The sequence below is a fragment of the Homalodisca vitripennis genome, unplaced genomic scaffold (assembly GCF_021130785.1).
Source record: "Homalodisca vitripennis isolate AUS2020 unplaced genomic scaffold, UT_GWSS_2.1 ScUCBcl_8869;HRSCAF=17163, whole genome shotgun sequence".
Lineage (NCBI taxonomy): Eukaryota > Metazoa > Arthropoda > Insecta > Hemiptera > Cicadellidae > Homalodisca > Homalodisca vitripennis.
In genome coordinates, this window is record NW_025784987.1 from 3435 (window position 1) to 27466 (window position 24032).

The 24032-nt window shown below is 32.3% G+C and overlaps 2 protein-coding genes across 2 annotated transcripts in view; both read left to right on the plus strand.

The window, feature by feature from the left end:
- LOC124374519 (vitellogenin-like) lies at positions 1-23039 on the plus strand. Its single transcript, XM_046832720.1, has 7 exons — positions 1-150; positions 11542-11601; positions 11756-11919; positions 16540-16779; positions 18572-18741; positions 22439-22620; positions 23002-23039. The coding sequence occupies exons 1-7, from the start codon at positions 84-86 to the stop codon at positions 23037-23039; spliced, it is 921 nt and encodes a 306-aa protein (XP_046688676.1). The 5' UTR covers positions 1-83.
- The window catches only part of LOC124374520, a 15338-nt gene continuing 14344 nt past the window's right edge, over positions 23039-24032 (plus strand). The window contains exon 1 of the mRNA XM_046832721.1: positions 23039-23205. Within this exon, the coding sequence (XP_046688677.1) occupies positions 23050-23205 (156 nt within the window). The 5' untranslated portion in view covers positions 23039-23049. The remainder of the gene's footprint in view (positions 23206-24032) is intronic.

The following is a 24032-nucleotide window of genomic DNA, read 5'->3' on the forward strand; positions in this document are numbered from 1 at the left end:
TATGATTGGTGCCTCAGCGGATCTGATCAAGGGTCGAGTATAAAGTGGTAGCGTCCCGGAGCGCGGCTTGACTCCGTGTGGTGATGTTAACTGTGGTGATCGTGGCGGCCCTAGCGGCTGTCACAACGGCGAACAGTGCTAGTGACACCTGTAAGTAGTGATATGTGCTATCTGAGTCTAGCGTGAGTACCAACCCTACAATTAGATGCATAGTTGGTTCTTCGTAATAACCACATTACAACACAATAAACATGTTCAAATAAAAGAAAGTGCAGTAACGAAGAATAATAAAATAACTGAATTCCGTAATAAGAGATAAACTGTCTACACCTCACCCATTGTATAAATGATTGTCTAATTAATAATAGGTTATACCTAGCTTTAATACAATTTTACGAAGTTACTAAAATCAAAATTATTATGATGATTCTATAAACGTTATAACGTTATGTAGTTAAGGAAATATAATTTGCCCGGCAAATATACATCTATATACTAAAATGTATACAGAGACATAAGGATAAACTAACTGCCAAAGGTTATCCTTCAGGGGTCAGGCCTGGTTCAGTAGGTTGTTAAGGAGTAAAATAAATATTACTAAGTTCGATAGACCACTAATACCGTCAAAGTTACCGTAGGAATTTTACAAACAATTTTAAGTTATCAACCCCTATATAAAGATGGAGCTAATCCCTATATACAAGTGATTTCGATGGTTTTGGCCCCACCTTATGCGTATAGAAATAATTGAAGTTTTCAACCTCAACACTGAATATTAGTAAACATAAATCGATACTGCACATTTTAAAGAACGTGGGTGTACAAATTACAATTAAAAAGCAATAGTAGTACCATTTTTCTTAACAGCAATCTATTTACACTTAACTTCCTTCATAAATTGCCATTTCGAAGACAAATCTGTTTAAAATCATGTTATACTTCATAGTTTGCATGAAGAATTAACGTAATGTACAATAACGTAAGACAATAACAAACAGCTGAGAATACATTTTAATGTTAAGAAAAAGCAACTTGATTCAGAACATAAGAATTTTATTGAAAATAATTTGAAATTAAAAATGGGGAACTTAAAAAACAGGAACAAATTTAATTGTATTTTCATTTATCAGTGGAAAATTTCTAATCAATATTTTAAAAAGTTCGTTTTAAAACTTAAGTTTAAAAACTATTCTAATATTGCTATTAGGTTTTCAAACTTTTAACGGTGGTACTTCCAGTATTCTTATGTACGTTGTCAGTATTTGTCACCAATAGCTACCTTAATCAGGGTTATACATTATGTTCAATTGGAAATATGATATTGAAAATCAAAAGGCCTTCTGTGTGTACCAAAATTTACGGTTTTGTTCCCTTTCAATATAAGTACTAGCAAAAAGTCTTTTTGCATTTTTTAAACTTTGAATTTTATGTGCTCTAAATTTAGAAATATGACCTTAAAAATTGTAATTTGGACAAAAATGTATTTCTTTAATATGTAAAATATTCCTAAACTCTCTTTTTTTCATCTACATGTATATTCGATTAAAATTTTAAAGTGACGGGTTTTAGGTCATCAAGTACATTACTTAAACCCTTAATAGCATTAATTACTTTTCTTATAAGGGTTATAAATCTCAAAATTATATTATTTTCATTTCTTAAAAATTATTTTGATTTCGAACGCAAAGTTGGGCAGGTTTGTATTTAACTTTAAACCTCTTTAAATGACCGTAATATGAGTAAATTAAAATACTTAATTAATATTGAATGTTGTAATCATCTTACTTGAACTGGATTGAACCAACGTTCTATAACTATGTTCGTAGTTTAGAGGGAGCAAACTAGAGTACAGGTTATTAGGAACGCGGTATATTAGTATAGTGTTCAGCTAGACACGACGAGACAAGGGCAATAGAGACAAGAGGGTAATTGAAGCGCCCTCCCCTTATAGGTAATTTACCAATTATACATGCTTGTACCGTCTCATGCCTTTAGATAACCGTGTTACAGCTAGTGCGGTAATATGTATGTACGTCGGTTATTGACAAGCTACGTGCTTTCAATGGTGTCAAATTAATTTTGGAACGTGAAGTCATAGCTACAAAATTATCTTAAGGAAACTACGTGTTCACCGATACAAAAACGTTACGTAAGGTATAAAAATTATGGTTCCTTATCCATGAAGCAATGCGTATAAATGTATCAACAGTAACATTCTACACTATTGTATGTACGGTTTCAATTGAATTCACTGAGCGTCAAAAATATGCTTTTAAATCATAAAAAAATTGAGCATAAATTGTTTATCTTATCTATCTAAGGAGCGATTATACCCTCAGATCTCAGGACTCCCGCCTCAGTAATCTCTAAACCTGCAAACATTCGCAGAAGAAATGCATTGCTGTAAACACGTGTTATTATTTAAAACAGCCTGTTAAATGTAAAAAAACAGTTTCTTATAAACAACACTGATGCAAGCAATTTAGCTTAACATCTGAGGTTGTAACCATGAATATTGAAATAATATAAATCTAGAATAGCTGTACTTCCGTTTACAAATTACATAGAGCCTTGTGAATTATTGTTTAAAAGCTAAGAATGTTGAAATTAGGATGCCTCCTTACTAGCTTGAATAGTTTCTGGAGCTATTCAATGAAACATCATGGAAGGTTAGAGATATCTTTCAGTGACTTTGACTTATCTCAAGAATGTTTACAATTTAATTTTAAAGTATTATGCCCATGGTATCCCTGTTTCTCAACAGAAAATTGCGTGCTAAGTTACATATAATTACTAGCAGTATAATTAACTTTGTATAAGTATATAAGTTTTTGTATCTTATACTAGATTAGATATTTTATCAAAAACCTAACCTACTTCGGCCAATATAAACTCCCAATTAATACTATTCTTTCAAAGCCTACTCATCTGCAATAACTTGCTGTTGCCTAATCTTATATATTCTAAGAATACCATCCTAATCTATGTAACCTAAACTGTGATAACCTACTTCATTTAAGATAAACAACCGTGCATAACAAATTATTATATGATCTAAAATACTTTAACTAATATTATAACATAAATTTTAAAACGAATTTTAATGTTTTATTAATTCTTTACGAAAATACTATTCTGACACCCAATGATCCTCCTAACGAAAAGTTTAATACGATATATTTGTTTTACTTTAGAAGCCGTAATTTACTAATTCTGTTCAACATATAAGGTTATTCTCTAATAATTTTGATATAGTATTTAATTTATTAAGCAGTTCTACTACTACGGTACAGAAACGGTTTAGTCATTTTACGAAATTTCCGCATACGTAATAGATAGATTTCTTGAAACGCAAGCGTTTTATAAAATTTAAGTTTTCATATAAATGAACTTATTCTACAATATGTCTGACACACGAGAGTATACGTATACCCACAGGTTGTATGTGAGAATATGTATACAGCTGTGACGTAATTTTTGGAGTAAACATGAGGAAGCGATAGTTGCACGAGAAGTAGATCATTCACTATTGTGTTCTCGTATGTTTGGAGTCCGCGATAAGAATTGTCTCTACTCAGACGGACTTTGAAAATTACGTATTCCAATGTGTGACTCGACGCTTCGGTGAATACGAAAACGGAAACTTTGTTACCAGACTAGGCAGTGGAAATAACATTCTTTCTTTCGCTCAAATTCCACAATATTTGAAGTGTATTGCTATCTGTTTTTTTTAAAATCAGTAGAAACTACATCACCTGTTTAGGCAACATTTTAAAGTTTTGTAGGAAATATTATTTTTTTATTATTTACTCTTTATCGATAAAATGTTGTTTGATGTTATGTAGACTAATAGTTCAGCCGTTGGTCCCCACATCAATTGAAGTGTTAGAGAGGGCTTCTTAGCTCTTACTTCGCCTGGTAAAACAAAACATCCTTTAATAGTCCAAAATAAATCAATGATCGAAGTAATATTTGCTATAGAATTAAACAAAATATTTAACTGAATTTGAAATGACTCCATACATACTAGACATATTACAAGTAGACTCTAATGTGATATAAACATTCTACTGATACCCTACAACAGGCAACTTAAATGAGTTATTAGGATTGCCTTCAATGAGTTTCAGTTATACATTATATAAAACTAAAACTTGGAAAGTGTGCGATTAACAAAAGTTTCTGATGTGTAACGCCAATAAAGAAATGCATCACCTCAATAAAGCTCTTGTATTACAATATTGTTTTGCTCGTTTTGCTTTTTCCATAGTCGACGTGCAGTGCTAGTGTCTAGTTTACCTCAGTGATGTCTCTCACAAGCAAACTTTTCAACCACTCGACCTCATGACAAGCTTCACTGACGTCAATCAAACATGTCTCTGTACTTGCCGCTGTTTGTTATCATCCGTGTAACATCCCCAACAAGCTGATCTGTCAAGCATTTACGTTATTTGCTTCTTTCTTTACGAGTAAATGGGGATGGCCAACACTCATCTGGAGTTCTATATCAATTGCGAGAGAAATCACATCGTAGAAATCAAATGTTTTATTCTAACAGCAATGCGCCTACATTAGACTCTCATTATATAAGATATACATGTTCTGCATTAACACTATTTGTTTAATTGTCATCAGTTTCACTTGGCATGCTACTTCTGATCATACTATTTCTTATGTCAAGAGAAATTCAAGAAAACATTTGGTAGCTTCAAATCTAAGGTTCCCTGAGGTATAAAGTAATCAGCAAAACTGAAATGTTTTTAACAAAGCACATGAGATGGTTTAACAAAAATAGTTTATGGATTAAAAACAAGGTGTGTGTGACAATAAATATGTCCAAATGAATACATTTTTAAGCATTTCATTTTGACAGTCAAATGTTAAGTATAAAGCATTAAAACTATTTATTTTAAATTCTTTAACTAATAATGTAATCTCAGTTATATTTTGTACTTAATTTAAACTATATCTATTGAAAATATACTCGTGACAATGAAGTTTACTTTATTGCTTTAGCAATATGACTCTGAAAAGACTAAATCTCACCAAGACTGTTCTCGGTCATCCCTAGAGGCCGACCACCAAAAACACATTCCGAAAGTAATGCTCCGTTTGCAGCCACCATTTTTCACCCAAACTGCTCGCACTCCAGTTGATCTGTAACAAATGGGGTCCGTAAATTCCGTAAATATCCTAAGTTGTTTAATATAATTATTTGAAGAAGAGATATTATTTTCCAATTTTACATCCTCTGGTTTTCACGAAACACTCTACAGATTTTTGGGGCCCTTTAAGCGTTATTAATGTCATTGGCCCTTATAACATGATTTGAATTTTGTGCGTGTGAATGTATAGTTGTGAATTATGTGTGTTTGTTGAGATATTTAATAAGTAGTTGTCTAATGTTAAAGACACACTTTAATCTCCATTATAGAGATGTGTCTAATCACCCTCATGTCGGCATTTCATTTTTTTTACTTTCTCCGGTCATGACCTCCAGATTTAAAAATATCCACAAACCGACAATGTATACAATAATTATGTAAGTGGATATGTATGTGCTAATTCAATATAACGCGAGCTTGTAAACGCGATAACTGCCGTGATTTTTAATAAAAGCGGACTAAACCTGCTACATAGGCAATATTTGCACACAGTTTGGATGAGTTTGTTACCCAGTCAAACGATTTGTTTATTTAAACGTTTCAAAATGGCGGCCATTCACATTTATGCAAAAGTTTCTAAGTTTGAAACGTTTTTCATATATTAAGTGATTCCACACAACTTTTTTCTTCTACTTCGTTCTATCCTTTAACGTTTCTATATGGCCGTGTAAAGTTTTCAATACAATGATTGTATATCAGTATCATAGAATAAAACAAAAGTGTTTTAGAATTCCCTAGTAATTTACAATAATGTTTGATCTTCCGTGGATTTTGATATCTTCTAAGGTTTTCTGACAATTAACGTACAAAGTAATATACAGTAACATTGTAAAAATTGTGGTCAATACTATAAATGTAGCAATGTCTTGCCGATTAAAGCTTTGTATAAAGACAATACTTATACAAGTATTTTACTTGAACATGTTCGATAATTAGTATCAACCAGTAAAAATTTTCTAGATAGTGGTCATTCACAGAATATTTTAATCTTGGGCACTTCACAACATAATACAAATTGCCACCGCCCCCGCTTTAAAAATTGTTAATTCATTTCAAGCAATAATTATTCTTACGCATTTTTCAATAACTCCTAAGGTTTTATGATGTCGGCCGTTAAACGTTTAAGAATTGTACAATATTATGTCGTTACATGTATATATTTTTACTGACATAATTTTGTACTGATTGATTGTAGTCAACGTTTATACAAATAGTTTTTTATTCTTATAACATTTTTTTTAAGATTCCAGGATGATGGATTTTCTAAATATTTGAAAGTGTTACAATTAGGAACACGCCAACCTTGATAATTACCGCCCCATCGGAAAATTTGACATTTCGAAATAACAGCTGAGGAGTACTCAGACATCGTAAAAGAGATGTTGAAGTGGCAAGAGAAATATGGTGACCTCTCTGGTTAAAGCGCTTGCTGTGTTCTTGATCAACTATTAATGATAATAAATCATTGTTTTTACCAAAAATACATTACCATTGCTATATGTTTGTATTGAGCAGTTCAGCTGAAGGGCTTATAAAAAATAAAAGTAACATCTCACAAGTTTATTGAAACAATAAAATAACTATAGTATTTGTACTTTCGGTTACTTTGTAAATTTATTTGAAACTAAAAAAGATTATAAAGTTGATAAATTATTCCTATTCCAGTTGTTAAGGAAATGTTATGAAAAACGAAAAGCATCTTCAGTATATGTGTTTCGACTTTAAACTGTTTCTTCAAGCAATCAAGTCAGTGTACACTTCTAGATGTAAAGAAAACTAAACTACAAGTAAGTATTGATAGTGTTACTCAAAGAATATAAGGCTTTCTAAACCAAATACTTTTAAAGATTTGTTTATTTAAAGTAAACTAAATAAATATTTAGTGGGAAGGAATTAAATATTTTTGGGATAAAATATATTATGAATACTCCAAAATTGGTACTCAATATCAATCATAGGCGATGTACGTTAACGTGTGATTTGTACGTACGGTTTTTAAAGAAGGAAACATATTCTTATTTTTAAAGAAAGAGTGCACTATGGCACAGTACAAGGCAAGTGGAAGAGTGCCACTCTATCGAATATACTTCTGCAGTTGTTCTGTCTGTTCCATTACTAAGCGATCCTTGCAGGTATGTTTTTAAGAACAGAAATTTTATTAAATAAAGTGACGTTATTGAAGAACTAAACTAGGAAAAAATCTTGTATGAAGGGGTAAGATATAAGGTTTTTCATGTACTTTTGTGGGACAATTATGGAGTAAGCTCTATGAATGAATAAATAAAACTGGTTCAGAGTTTATATTAAACTATAAGTTCTTATGTTGCTATTCCGCCATAATTAATTACTTCATTGATGATCAGATGACTTTTGACAGTCAGTCAATGAGTAGTAATGAAAACTACTCAGGGGGCACACATTTATTCTACACTGAAGTATTGGCCTCACCAATTAGTGTTTAGATTATTTTCCTTCAAAATGTTTAAGTAGATACCAAAACGTAGAAAAACTACTCAGAACGGAGTCTACAAAATATAAATGTGTATAACAACAAATAAACTTGCTAACCTAAACAAAAACAAACTTTAAACAAAGAACCAATAAACTTACTGGAGACTCGGTAAAAGTTAGGTAGTATTATTCTATGTATATACACATTATCTCCACAAAATAGTTATTATCATAAGCTATAACAATCGGATGTTCCAAAAAGAGTAATTCAGTAAAGAACATTTCATTCTGAGAATCTGTCAAGAAGTCATAAAAATATCAAACTCATATAAAAGTTTGTTCATGCAATAGGTTTGGGAATAGACAGCACATAAAGCAACGTCTGTGCGTTACTATAAAGTGTCAATTTAGATTAGTACAAAATAACAATAACAGCAATAATAATGAAATAATAATTGCTGTATATAAATTACAAAAATTAAATTTTAAATTTTAAAAAGGCAAAATAAGTTTATAATTAAAAAAAACAATAGTGGGCCCCAATACCAAAGTACCCGTACATTATAGTATCTGTTTAACTTTCTTTGCTGTTTTATTTCTAAAGTATTAAATAGCTAACTGTGACTACCCGAGAGAAAATAGATTAGGAATTATCGATTTTTAAAGTTGCTATTTAAAATGTTTTGTATTGTTGTATCTTTCTAATACTGTACTGCTAGGGTTTGCAGGAATCTAATTTATTAACATTTTGCTGTGGTTTGGTACTGATTGATGGTAGCTGTTTATTTTAGTAAATCCTTTATTGGTATTAGGGTATTCGCTACTTTCTAGGGAGATTTTAAGGTATGAGAATCATACTGTTTTTTTATGATCTTGGCTAAGCTGAGTGGTTAGGATGACTGGGTGTAAGAGGTGGATGAGAGTCGTGAAAGAGGTGATTCAGTCAAGATGATCGTTGATTTTGTAAAGTTTTTATATCGCACGTAAACTTATTCATTGTGCCCTTTTATTTGACAATAGGCTATTAGATTCATTTTATTTTCTACGTCTGATCAGACCAAGGTGGGACCAAATAACACCATGAATGATATGAACGTAATTCACTATACATTTTAATCATATTTAGGCCTGCTGACCTAAAAAGCACCGTTATTTTACAAAAGTAGTCTAAAGCGTTAGAAAGAAGGGCATTACTTGAAACCTGCACTCTACTGCCTACTTGCATATTAAAATTAACAAATGAAAATAAATTGATTTACTTCTGTAATGGAATCATAAGAGAAATTCATAGGCCATGAAATAAAAAATATAAAATAGTAGCAGGCGCCGTCTCTCTACAGAGCAGGGAATAGATCAGGAAGTACTTGATAAAGACCCTTCACTTCCGGTCCATTTGGTTCGCCTCGCCACATTACACAAACTAATACTACAGCACTTGTTCGAAGAAAACAGCAATAGCTCATATGCATCATCGTTGTTACATCTATCATTTTAGATCGTTTATAACAATCTATAGTATTTTTTTTAATTATCAATATGTAAATTTCAATCAAACTTTTAGAGTAGCACCTGTTATTAAAATATAATATTCATGCCCATGGATTTGTCTTTGAATACAATTACTTGAACAATCATAAAAATAAATCTACTTTTTTAGATCCATATCGTATTACATCTATGCTGGATTTCTTTTACCTTCCACTCGTATCATATTTATGTAATCCATTTGTTACGAATGACAGAATAGTTTCATTGGGTTCCTGTATTATACGAGTCATATTCATAAAGTAAAGGCCGTTTAGTCACAGAAAAAGATAAATTCATAATTTAAGCGTTTTGTAGTAGGCCTAAACATCAGCTGTAATTGTTGTTCCACGTTTCTTAAAAACTAACAAAAAACATCCTTTTGTCCAAAAAAAAAAAACGGTAGCCATCAATTTTTAACTTATGTACGGAGTTGGGTTAAATTTTTCGGTTTTGATGAAGATGTTTACCACCACTGCATCGATCGCTGTTTTGTTTTTGGATTAATGTAGGATATCCACGTCTCGTCCCCGAAAACAAATCCTCTCCATCTTGTTGGAAACACCCCAGAAAACTCTCATCCAATGGTCATTCTTTGCTCTTTTTGGTGATCTTTGCATTTTCGGTAACAACCTTGCGCACAATTTTTGGTCTTGTCGCGACAATATTGTATACAGCCAGGCCAATAATCGTCAATCGACGATCAGACCGTAGTTTTTGGTCCCTTTGCGAAACACGGTTAGGATACTGGGCCTGCCACTCCGCTCTTCGTCATAGAATTTTATTTGTCACGGCACCATTGTCTAACCTTTCCTTCACTCATAACTGTAGGTCCATAAACTAGACATATCTCCTGACGAATTTCAGCAGCCGACGATCCTTTTGGCCACAAGAATCGTATCACAGAACGCACTTCACAGCTAGTAGGATCAACGATTGTCGCGGATATTGTTGTTTGCATGCACGGACAAGCAGACGACTTCTGAAACAAACCAAATGTGCTATAGCTATGCAATCAATCAAAAGATGATTGCAGGGGTAAAACTGTATTCCAAGGCGCTAATATTTAACTATAAACAAACGGCACTTACTTTATGAATACGTGTACATAGTTACTTCAATATTATAAAATTATTTCTAAGGTTGCAGTTAATATACAGTTTTCTAGAAATTCCCAAGAAATAAAATTGATACAAAAGTGTTGTTCAAAATTAAATCATTTATATATATATATATATAATATATATATATATATATATATATATATATATATAATACTCATTTGGTTTCATGGCTCAAAAAACCATTTTTACTTGATATAAATTTATACTGATGTACCTTTTGAATGAGGATTTTCAGTATTGGGCATTGGGCAGTATTCAGTATTGGGCATCTACTTAACGAACATCTAATATTAATATTTGTTGGTGCCATAAAAATGTTTTTTTTTATTAAAATATGACTTTGAATATGAATATATTAATACTATAAAAAAGGCAAACATTAAAATAATTTGCCTTAAGGAATTTAATTAGTTAGCCTGCCTATACCATAATAATCTGGCTATCCATGTAGTTTGCAGAAAAGAGCAGGTATTTGTGGGTAGAGAAATATTTTGTTACTAGACTCTGTTTTGTCATCAAAAGTCTCAAATTAAATTTTTTAAGAAATTATTGTTATAAAATACATTTTCCTGAATTTTTCACCGTCTTTTATTGATCAACTATGTTAGTGGAGCAATTCACATAAACATAGCTCATTGAGATCTTACCTTATTCAGAATTTTCATCTCATTATAGATATGATCATACACTGTTTTGCCAACATTAGCTCTTTCTATATTTGGGTGACAAATAGGTTCCATGTTTTAAGTTATATTTTAATTAAATATCACATATTGATGTTTAACTAAAAATAAATTTTTCAGTACAGACTACAGCAACATTGATGCCGGGGTAAGCATTCCTGATCAGACCATCAAAAATTTTGCTCTGTTATGTAATAGGTGTTAGGCTAAGCCATGCATAATCGAATGTTGTAAATTGTAATCTAAAAATAAAATCTTATAAACACTGAAAGAGTCTTTCTAACAGGAATTCAGTGTTGTATTATTGCACATTACCATGCCCTGTCCTGGTCAAAAAATCTGTCTTGTTTTATTGTTTCCCCATGCATGATGGTTAATAGAATCATATACTTTGTACTCAATGTAGTAGCTAGCTGATTGTTTAAGGTCGTGGAATTCAATGAGTAAATATTAGAAACATTGTTGGGGCCATTCAAGCATGATGTTCACTGATGTCTGATACAGTGAACTATTGCCGACACTACAAAAACCTAAAGTACTATTAAGTGGAAGCATAAGGTTAAAGCTTAACATCAGCATTTTAATATGTTGCAGATCCTCCTCAGGTGATAACAAGGTCGAGGATCAGCCAGCAGTGTGCAGGTTATTGTAAAGGTAAAATCAACAAATTAAAACAATTTCTTTTTAAAAAAACCTTTTTATGTTGTCTCTGGATGTAAATAAGGAACATAAAGAACTGTTGAAAGGAATGTAAACTAGTCCTTTAAGAAATTTTAGATGAAACAAATAAAAAATATATATGTTTCAGATAGCAGTAAGTTTAGTCTACGACCTGATTCGACATATGTGTACAGCTATGAAGGAACAACAACATCAGGTGTACATGGTGCAAGTAATGAAACATCAATTATCAAGGTCACAGCTAAGGCTCATATACAGGTGACAGCGAGTCCATGCGAGCTGATACTTCAGGTGAAAACAATTTAGGGGTAACTAATTCTTAGAGCAGTTAACACAAAAATAGTCCAATGGTGATTGGTTGGCCTAAATCCCCTCTGTACCCAACACTTAACACTGTTGCCAGTTTTAGATTTATGAAAAATTACTAATCTGTTTTAGCTAGTTCTCAGCAGTGATATAAGACAACACTGCCTCAAATGGCATTGGGCTATTTTTTGTGCAAGTACAGTATTGTATATGTAAGAAGGAGGGAGATATCTCTGCAGTTAATCCCATCTCTTCTCAGACCACAATGCCTTCACCCAACTGCCAGTTGCCATCATCAATCCAGTTGCTCTAGTGAACCTGGTGAACTATTTTTTTAAAGTTAAGGAAAAGATCGTTTTTAAGATAGCTCAAAATACTGATACTAATGTAAAGCCTTCTGTACTGCTCCAATACTACATACAAGGATTAACTAATAAATGTATTGATCTAGCACTGTTTATTTCAAATTGTGACTTAAATATGAAAATTATTTGTCTGAATGAATTGATATTAATATGATATTAACAAAAACTGGTAATCTTTTTAAATAGATTGCCTAACTTTTTTCCTATAGATGGATATTTTAGAGCCAGGTCACATAGAAAGTCCTGTGTTCTCTTACACACTGACTTTAAAGACAGTGTGAGGCATTATATAGTTATTCTAAATGAAGAGTTTTAGATGACTCTTTTATTGAAATAAAATTACTCACCTGTGATGTGGTGCTACTATACTAAATACCTATGTTACAAAATTGTTCCTTAGTAAAATTAAAAACTTTATTTATAACAGTTGAATAAGAATTGTTTTACAAGAATGTAATCATTACCTCCAATTTTAACATTGATTTACTCAAGTATAAATAGATACTCTACCAGAATGATCCCTACTACTGTTAGGTACATTGACAATATACTAATTAGTGCAAATTTTGGGCACAGTAATGTATACAACATTGAACCATCTTTATCAGATCATAGTGCACTTTAAATGACTTCTTTCTACAAAAAAGAAAAAATTCTTGTGAAAAAAGAACATAATAGATTTTTTGGAAACAAATGTTATCCTTTTTTCTAAATAAACTTCATCACTACTATTAAAGTTGTCTCATTGGAAAATTCTGTTCATGAACATTGTGCATGATTTCTGAAAATGTTTATTTTATATATGGGCGAAAATTTTTTTCTAAGAAATATAGTAATTAAACAATAATTAGAAAAATAAATTGATTACAAAGGAAAATATTTCAAGCTAAACACAAGAAAACAATTGCATTTATTGGCAACATATATTAATTTTAAATTGTATTTGAAAACAATATAGAAAGTTATTTGGAGCAAAAGTAAATAGAGCTCAGAGAATTGCCAGTAATAAATTTATACATAAATACAACAATAAATAAATAGTTACTTGGCCAATTATAAATCCAAAATCATAATTAGGATTACATAATAAGGAGCAACTTGACACTGTATTAAGTGTTAGACAGTGTCCACTGTATTAATGCAAAAATAACCAATCCTATTGATATTTCCATCAGTTTTAACTGACAAACTGTTTGTCAACTTCCATATGCTCAAACGTGTGACAAATAATGTAAACCAAAGAAGAGAATGTAAAACTATTATAGATGAGTATATACTTATAACAATAAGTTGACTTAGATCAGAAAAAACTAATATTAAATCTATAAAATAGCAAATCCAGTGGTTGGGATGAAATCAATTTGATGACGTTTAATTTATAATATAAGCCCAGTGTTATTAACCCATATTTTGAACCAAGCACTGCAGTCCGGAACTTCTCTACATTTCTAAAATTGTAATGTCACCTCACACTTTTCTTAAAAAGGAAAAAAACTTGTGAGGACAACTAAGCGCCACTGTGTAGTGTTACTAAAAACACAGGGTGACATCAAAAGGTGCGGACAAATTAACTAAACATATAGTGCAATGAGTGCCCTGGAGAATCACACAAGTGCCTAGGCTGCTTTTACACCAAACACAAATAAATTGATGATTTAAATTGAAATTTTTGTAAGTTAAAATTGTAAATACGAGAGTACTCAGTTATAAATTTAAATATTTTTCTGTACTCTAAAAGTGTTGAATCGAATTTTTCTGTTTCTAGTTTGTACATACATTGTGTAATACACTAAACCTTGTTTTTTTTCCTGGACAAACAAAGTTATCCATGTGGTTTTTTATTCTATTTCTTTTAAATATGTGATATATTTGTCTAGATTTTTATTAAAAAAAACTAATTTTTGTTGTATAAAAAATTTTCTGTTACTAATAAACAACAACATTTTATTTGTGTCCGTTTACCAGTAACCAGTTACTTGTTTAATGATGTCCGATTGTTCCTGAGTTATCGTATTGGCAACTAGGACATCATAGTGCCCTCAAACTAACAAAGAGCACTCCATTGTAGTTGGCTGCAGAGAATGATGCACTGAAAGTTCATTGCATAACGAGTAAGAGTAATCCAATACTCATACGCACTAGGTTATGCTCATGCACCAGTAACCGATAGGGAACGAATTAATGTATAATTATGAGAAACTAGTGGCCATCCGAATTTTCAGCTGTTGGTTGGCATAAACCTTTGTGCTAATTTCTATATGTTCCCAAAAATCACTAAAATCTATGATAGTTATATTATTGTCACCGTTTTCTCATCCTAACTTACCTAACTTCACTAAGCCCTCTCGTAATCTTGTGGAATCAAATATGGAGAGGCTTACTACTAGCTCCATTACAATTCATTATTGTAAGCAAAAATTGTTAGTACATATTTCAAGCATCAGTATTCAATATTTATTAAGAGTATTGAGTGCACATGAGTGATATAGCGATTTTTCACGAGTTCTCACAAATGGTTATGAAAACATGGAAAGAAACTTATCATCTAGGACACATGTAGAGCCTTAATGATAATTTTTCATGTTTATGAATGTGATAACAATTGCCATTAAAACTATGCGAATTTTGACAAGCTTTGCAGTTAGGCTGCAAAATGTTCAAAAAAGAATCATGCAAGCATATAAGAGTTAAGGCAAACATGTGAACAAGATTTGATATAAATCTGTTTTTTGGTTTGAAATATATAAATATTCAAATATATTATGAAGATAAGTTTTTCATGAATTTCAGCATTATAAAAATATTCGATTATAAAACAATGAAACAAACTTTTCTTCAGTGTATCTATAGAACTGGTAGTTTTTATATTTCGAACAATTCTGAATCTATTAAATAGTGTCACAGGTTTTCTTAATTAGGAAATCTTTCTAAACCTTTTTTAGGTTTCTTAGTGAGTCTGTAAGAGGTAAGACAAATGTGTGTAAAGAGATTCAATATAACCCATTCTGTAATTTTGGAGATTTTATGATAAGTCAGGCGATGGTACTTGGCTTTTATGTATATAGACTTGTATTCTACAAGTTTTATAAAAGTTTTTATCTGTTTCTTGGTGGAATAACAAAGTTATGTCACAGTTTTTCTGCATATCTTTGTAAATCACCCTATGTAATATATAGTGGCAAGAGTACAGAGATAATCTAGATTCATTTTACCTATTGTTTATCTCATAGAAAAACTTTGTATAGTTTCCTATCAAATGTATATGTATAAGAATATCACTAATATTTAAAACAGCAATAAAATTCTTAAACGAGAAGACTTACCAAATATGAATTGTAAATCCATTCCCTACTAATTATTCAAAATATTACCTGTTAAGTATAGAATATGCATAAAAGAACTATTCTACCGATTTTACTTGTAAAACAGGTTTACTAATGTTTTTTGCATTCATTTTTAAACCATTTGGTAATAAAGTTATTATAAATGACAGAAAACAGAAATTAAAAAACAACAGAAAGCAAATAAATAAACAGGAGTAGTATTAGAATCAATTATATTTGTTTTTTATGATATTAGAAACTAAATGATAAACATATTTTGTAAATAGGGGAATTTTGTACACTTTCACTTACAATATAATAATTATGATTATTACTAATAACTCATAAAAAATAACATAATAGCAATGGAAACCACAAGAAACGCTGCAAAATAAATATATGTTTTGTATTTCAATTCTAGTTTCTTTAGTGTTACACAACTATACATTACAATATAGATTAAAAATCAATCAAACTAAAAAAAATTACTACCATAACGATATAAAAATATATGAGTTTTTATAAAAAGAGTAAAATCATCCATGAATTATAAACAGTGTTTATTTTTAAAACAATTTAAATTTCAATGTTGCAGAGAGTAATATGTATTAAGTATATCTATACACATTGTTATACCTATATTTTATTTATACTTTTGTACTTTTTTTATTTTTAAACCGAGCTATTTCTAAAATTAAAATCATTACAATGTATATTAAAAGGGTTTAATATTCTGGCTTTGTTAATTATCCACAAAATATATTACATATCTACATAGTAATAGCCTACATGTGTTTTTGCAACAAAAAACTGTTCAAAGAGATATATTGCAACAACACATATTGTCTTTAGTAAAATAAGTTCTTACTGGGCAATAAACTTTATATCCGGGATTAGTAAACAATGCTGTTTTGCAGATTCATGAAGCCAGTTTACTGGATTCCGGAATGACGGAACTGCAAAGTGCCGACCGACAAAGGGAGTTCGCCAAGGTACTAGAGGCCAATCCCCTGAGGTTTAGTTATCAGGATGGGCGGGTGGAGCAGTTGTGTCCTGCTGCAGAGGAAGCAGTGTGGGCTCTCAACCTCAAGCGAGGCCTTTTGTCTGCCTTCCAGAATTCCATGGCTGACTTGTCCAGGGATGCTCATCTGTATGAGGTAAGGAACCTGAATACTCTAGGTCAGGTGAGAGTTTTGGAAACGAGTCTAATACACCCCAGTCCCCAACATATTTTGAATTGAAGCCAATAATTATAACTAATGTTCTTACTGTAAAATATCTTTTTCCAAAAATTCCATGCTATATTGTTATGCCTGTTCTGAACTGTTGCTACTAATCCCATTAATTCTTTTGATAAGTTACAAGCATCAAACAGTGAAGGGCAGAGGATAATGATTTAAATCCCATAGGATAGAAAGTGATAGTTCAAATTACCATATATAGACCACAAAATAAATTGGTTGACAGAGCTCCTGTCATTTTCTTATGTTCAAAGAGGTGGTACAGTAAAAGCCTTTTCATCCAACATACAAAGGAAAGGACTTTTTTGTCAATCTTCATCAAGAATAACAAAATGTGCACACCACTCTAACATATTAACTGCGGCAGATGTCTCGCCACGCATAATCAGATTCATACTAGTTGGGCACACTCAGTATTAGAGCCACAGTGAAGATGTTAATCCATCCCTTCAAGTAGTCGCACGAGATTTTTATGTTATGTAACTGTAATAAAAGTTCCAGCTTTCAGTTCTCTTAAAACGTTGTGGAATTTATGTAGCCTATTATGCTAAGCAACATAATAAAGCTTTAGAACAAACCTACTCTTATAAATTTAAGTTATTAATTTAAACACAGATATTTTAGTTTGAGTTAATTAAAATTTGACAAAACTTATTGATGAAATAGAAGTTATTGTGAACTGATACTATTTAGCAGAGTTTAAGCTCTCAGCAAAAAGAGTACAACTTCAAAATATTTTCTCAATCTCATCTTTTTATAAAAGAATTTCTTGGTAGTTATTTATTTTAAAAGCTTCTGATCCATAAATTGTTCACTTTTTAAAAATACTCTACCTCAATAGCAACTTATAAGTACCTAAACTTTATGGCAGTAGCCATAGATGTTCCCTCCATTTACCTCTTAGCACTTGGCTTGTTGGTATGTTTATCCTTCTCCATAACTTGTTAGTATTAGTTAGAATAATAATTATGTTACAGCACATAACGTAGGGTAGGTGGAAAGGGTTGATTCAATGTGAATGTTGGCTTCAGCTCCAGTTCACCTTCCTCTTAGAGCCTGGAATTTGAACGCTGTTACAGACTTGACCCCTGCAATCTGGAGTAATGTTCGTCTGGAGATATCCAATAAAGTCAGTAACGATGAAGCTCACAACAAACTTTCCACATCTGTTTGTAACATCAGAAACACCCAAACTACAAAGTATAGTGTAATCAAGGTGAAGAAGCATTCTCATTGTCCCATCAGGTGAACAACTGAGAGGAAGGTGAACTGGAGCCAAACTCAACATTCACATTGAATTAACCCTTCCCACCATAGCTACGTTATGTGCTTAATTATGTAACTTAATTGCTCCACTGTGCTCAGAGATGATGTCAAAAACATCATAGTGTACTCAGTTGTGCACCTCATGAGACAATGAGAATTCCTTTTCATCTAGATTACATTATACGTTGTACTTGTGTACTTGGGTTCTGATGTCAAAACAATGTGCAGAGTTCATTTTGAGCTTCTTTGTCACTAACTTTTTGTGGATCTCCTTAGACGACTATGACTCAAATTCCAGAGACAAAAAACATTGAGAGGAAGATGAACTGGAAACTACATTCAACATTCACATGTTACAGTAGTGACAATGTTTATATAAATAATATTAAACTGCTTTTATGCCTCAGGAGACACGAGTTTAAATGCAATAACTTTATTACAGAGAGACGTGAGTGGGTCATGTGAAACAACATACTCTGTGAAGTCATCGATGTGGAGTGATATAAAGGTCCTAAAGAATAAAGATCTCCAGTCCTGCTCTGGAAGGGGCCATCAGACCCTGGGGCTTCTGAGCACCTTCTCCACCAAGGCCAAGTCTGTTCCGATAATTAAGTAAGCAACTAAAGCTAAATGAGCTTCTCCTTATTAACCGTCAAGAAAACACTCATTTGTTTGGGTATTAGGAATAAAAATTGCATCAGTAAGTGGTAGTTCATTGGTGGTTTTTAGTGGTAAAAAATATGCTCTGTCTTACAAACAAAACCATAAATTTATTTTTCACAATAAGTTAAAAATATAAAAATAAATAACGTAACAAGTAAGAGTAATTTAAAGTTTTTAATATTCAACTAACAGGATTTAAATTTAATTTATAAATTAACTGTTACCACTTTTGAGAAAAAAACATACTCAGAATATTTTCGTCCTCCCAGTCACTGGATATCTTAGCTGTTTATTATAGTGATGTACCTGTACTGTTTATTTTCTCTTTTTCTTTATACAAATACAATAAATAAACCAACAATCGTTATATGGTATGACCTCTACTTAATTTGTTATGTTATTATTACCTATATAAAAAACTCTTAGTACAACATTAAGTTTCATCCAGTTGAAAGAAGTGTACTTTAGAATATTTCTACAGCGAGAACACATACTGATGTAAGTTGTGCTCTCCCAGTGCTTCGGAAATATTAATTGAATTGCCTTTAACCAACTGAGTAGACAGTGCTTCAGATTTTATTGATTGGTACAGTGATAAAGATGGATGTTCTTAAGCTAAATCATAAAATAAAAATTAGTGTTTATTTGTACACCTAAAGCAAAAAGCAATCCGCAAAGTGAAAATATTCAACATAAGTAAATAAACTTGAAAGTTCTGGAGCAATTCATGCAAGTAATACAAAAAAAAAAAAAAAAAAACAGGAAATTCAAGAAATAGATTCAATAAAAATTATGTGTGCTGTGTTTTGAAGTAGGCAGGGGGTTTTGCTTGTCTTTTGACTTTTTTGTTTTCTTTTATTGCTCTTTGCTTTTTGGTGAGTCGTTGACACAACATAGTCAATAGTGCAGTGTAGCGGGTACAATGGTTATCGCAAGATAACCGGATTAAGTAACGTCAAGCATGGCAGCTACTTGGATGGGTGTCCGCTGAGTGATCCTGTCCTTGCAAGCAGCCCACTTGCCTGGCTATTGGTGGTGATTCAGAAGTCACCTTTATGCCATTGGTTCCCAGGTTAAGTGTTTAAAGAGGTCTTCTTAGCCCTAACTTCACCTGGTAAAATTAATAAGACATCTTTACTTTACTTTTTTTCCTGAGAGAAAGAGACGACTGTCCTCCGCACTTAGACCTTAAAGGACCTTTACCTCATCCTAACTTATATTTGTATCTTCAGAATCTGAGATGTTTACAGAAGCCAATCAGATTTGAGGGCTCCTGTTCTCTGATGTCCTTGCTGCTGAGGAGATATGCTCCTAGGAATGTTTAGATACGACAGGACAGTTTAACCAAACATGCTCCGCTGATTTCCTCCTCTTCTCTTCAGAGTCTGCATTCATCAGTCTGGATACGGCCCACCTTTATGAGGTTTTTTCTAAGGGAACCATGTCCTGTCAGCATCCCTATTATCATTCTTATATCTTCCTTACCATGTTCTGGGAGAGATGCCCACCCTTCAGCATAAAGAGAAATAAACGTTTTTGATTGCCCTAATCCTGAGGCCTTACTATAATTAAAAATAATTGTCCTCTTTTCCCAATCTGTTATAATAGCTTTGCTGTAGGAGAAAGCTATCCCGCAACCCAACTCTGGCCCCACCATAAAGTACTCTGCTTGCTGAGGGTATCTGCTATTTCATTTCCATGAATGCCCTCACGGCCCGGCACCCAACCGAGTGTTACTCTATTTTCCTTAGCCAGTTCTACCAGAGCATTCTTGCATTCCCAGACTGCTTTTGAATCAAGGAACAGGTAACAAGTGCCTTCAGTGCAGCTTGGCTGTCAAAAGGTATTAAGTACTTTGCTTCTTTTGGACTCATTTGTATGAGTCTTCTGGTGCATGATTCTATTGCCATGATTTGCGCTTGGAAGAACGTGGCATGTTTTCCCAGGGGCACTGCTAGGTTTTCTCCTGGTCCATATATTCTGAATCCCACCCTAGAGTCAAGGGCGTTAACCATCTGTGTAAAACTTTTGGTCTCCTTTTGTAGGGTAGGCTTCCTTTTAAATGTATTTCTCCCTTTCTTCAATAAAGACTGTATATGGTTTTCAAAGGAGTATTTCTTAACCATTGCTTCTGACACATTGGTTAACATTTCAACCTCAGGAAATTCCTAGGTTATTTTTATGTGACCTTCTGAGGAGGTAGTTTTATTACCTGTGTACCTAGAAGCTTCATTGTGCTTAGAGCAGCTGTTCTCATCACCTCCTACCCCAGAGGAGTGTATCCCAGGACCGCTTTAAGTGCCAGGGTTGGACAGGAGCTCATCGCTTCCTGTGATGCTTACACAAGCTAGCTTTTGAAGACTCTGTAGCCTCTGGCAACTGTTTTTTGTTCTACTTTCGGCCACCACACTAATGCAGCATATGTGACCATTGGTTTTTTATAATGGTATCATATATCCATTAAATAATTTTGGATTTCAAACCCCAATTAAATCCAAAAAGTCTCTTGCAGGCTCCGAGGGGCATTGTCACTTTAGATATTGTGTTCTCAATCTGTGGGTTTCAAGTCAGGCTCTCATACAGGGCTGTGCCCAGATATTTGTCTTCTTTTGATTGGTTTATCCTGATTCCTTCCAGGACAGGTTGTAAAAGCTACAAGTTTCTTTTCCTGGTAAAGATTATCATATTTGTCTTTGATGGGTTAATCCGAAGACCTTTCCCATGACACCAGTTGCTTATGAAATTTAATTCTTCTTGAATTAAGCATTCCAGCATGCCTTTTTTTCCTTTGACCATAAGCACTAGGTTGTCAGCATAGCATAATAGACTTATTTCCCTCATCTCTGCTTTAGTTAGGTCATCAACCACCATCGCCCACAGGAGCAGAGACAAAACCCATTCCTTGGGGCAACCTTTACGGGCCGTGATGGTAACCGATTCGTCCCCGATCTTTGCTTACTCTACTTACCCTTCTACATATTGTGAGATTTTGATTGATTTTACACAACTCAAATATGATATTGGTTTGCTCAATGAATATGCCTGTCTAAATGCATCTAGCCCAAACACTGAAATAGATGTCATTGCTACAATGATGGCATATCTATTCTGCTGTTCAAAATTCAGCGATGATAGAATACAAAAGATGATACATTTCAGGGTTCAAATTAAAAATATAATAGTTATTATATTATATTTACATTTTTTTATTATTTTAAAAGTTTACTTACTGAAACATAAAGTAATGAAAGTAATTTTAAATGTATTTATTACATCCATATTAGCTTATTGAAGTTTTATGGAAAACCTACACTACAAGTTAGAGAACATTTTAATCCCTGTAAGAAAAAAGGATTTACTTTAGTAGTCTATATCACGTTTAAGAAATAAATTTATTCTGATCTTTAACATTTAATTAAAAAAGCAACAAATGAAAATTATTACCAGCATGACCAATATCAAGGAAAGCAGAATGTTTGCAAAAATGTGATTTTGTTACAAAGGCTCTTCATTTATAATTGTTATGTAGTATTTATCATATTTCTGTAGGGAATTTTTAACTGTGTTTTATAATTTATATCAAAAACTATTGTTAGACAGTAGGTATGTTGAGATTGAAATGATGAACAGTGGTATACCTTTGCAGAAGTGAGCAATTCTGTGAGCAGACCATCAAGTCAGATGATGGCACGTATTTGAGCAACTCTTGGTGTCAAGAGACACACATATTCGCTCCGTTCTCCAATGGCCAATCGGGAATCAGAACAACTGCGGAGCTCTCACTGTCACTTGACAATATTGTACAGTCAACTGAACCTATTCTCACTGGTTTGTATCTTTTAATTTGTTTTCATTTATCGCAATTAAAAAATAGAATCAATTTAGCTACGTTGTACTATTTTAGTTTAGTTATATTACTTATAAAATTGGTTTCTAAATTTTGTTTTGTTATGATATTATTACACTATATTTTAATGTGATGTTTTAATAATCTGCCACCTTGTAGCAACAGGTAATATGTATAAAAATCATACTCTGCACTGAACATCCAAGGCAGCCATGTACATCCACCATGTGTAGTAATGAAATGTAATCCATCTAAAGTAGGTTTGATTAGTTTTCATTGGTCTATTAGTAGAACACAGATAATGTATTAGTTTCAACAGTGATTGTGATGTAATGGAAGTTAAAAATCAAATGTTTTTTCAGACCTGTTTGTAAACAAGCGGACAGACCTGCAAATTTGAGTCTTCCTCCATGTCAGCAGAGACTCCAGTGACTGAGTCCAGTGTCTGGAACACTCTTATGCAGCTTGTGACTCACAGTAAGCTAGGAGTGGACAGTCAGGTGCCCAAGCTATTTGACCTGTTAATTCACCAACTGGCTGGTTTGGGAGAACAACAACTGGTCAAGGTAACCTAGATTTACATTTATTCATGTGGAGGTATTTTATTCTTTTTGGTCAGGCTCTAAAGTATTGTAAAAAACTGTACTATTAACAGATTTCATGATCTTGACTTAACCTTGAGTGTCACCACATCGGCTATGTGTGTTTGCTGATTTATAAAGAGATTGTTATCCTCCAAATTCACTCCTGTATTTCAAAAGGTTGTATTCAGTAGCAGACTGTATTCTATTTTTAAATGGGAAATTCTAATCTTAAAATAGTTCTGGGATTATAAATCAAATATGATAATGATTATGATTTATTTCCATCTCAAAATCGTATAATTTTTACAGTTTTTAATGATGGAAAATACTAACCTTCCTTAACAATTTATGAAGGCTAGCAATACAAAACTAAAATTTAAAATATCAGAGTCCACCTTTTATACAATTCACACAGAAAATATATCGGGCTTATGAGATATTACTTTTTTTTTGTACAAACACTACTAGAATATGAATTATGACTAAAGCTATACCAACAATAATATAAATCATTAAAAACATAACACACATATACATAGTTTACCCTGAAAACGCTTTAAAAAAATTATTGAACAAAAATATTATATATCAATAATAAATAACAAAACCAGCTCTCAATACAGCAAAAATTAAATAATTAAAAACAAAAATTACAAATTTTGTAGTCAACATTCATCCAACCCTATTTTATATTACTAAAATAAAATATGCACAAATAAACTTCATAGCCTAAACAGGCTCTTAAAAATTTACACTATTTTTATAGTTTCATTATAAGATATTTGATAAATGCGTTATGTCCTTCATGT

Bases quoted from the DNA above. Each gene is read 5' to 3' on its own strand.
- LOC124374519 (XM_046832720.1), top strand. From the start codon at position 84: ATGTTAACTGTGGTGATCGTGGCGGCCCTAGCGGCTGTCACAACGGCG. The intron at 151-11,541 runs GTAAGTAGTGAT...AATATGTTGCAG, and splicing joins GAACAGTGCTAGTGACACCT to ATCCTCCTCAGGTGATAACA. The intron at 11,602-11,755 runs GTAAAATCAACA...TATATGTTTCAG, and splicing joins GTGTGCAGGTTATTGTAAAG to ATAGCAGTAAGTTTAGTCTA.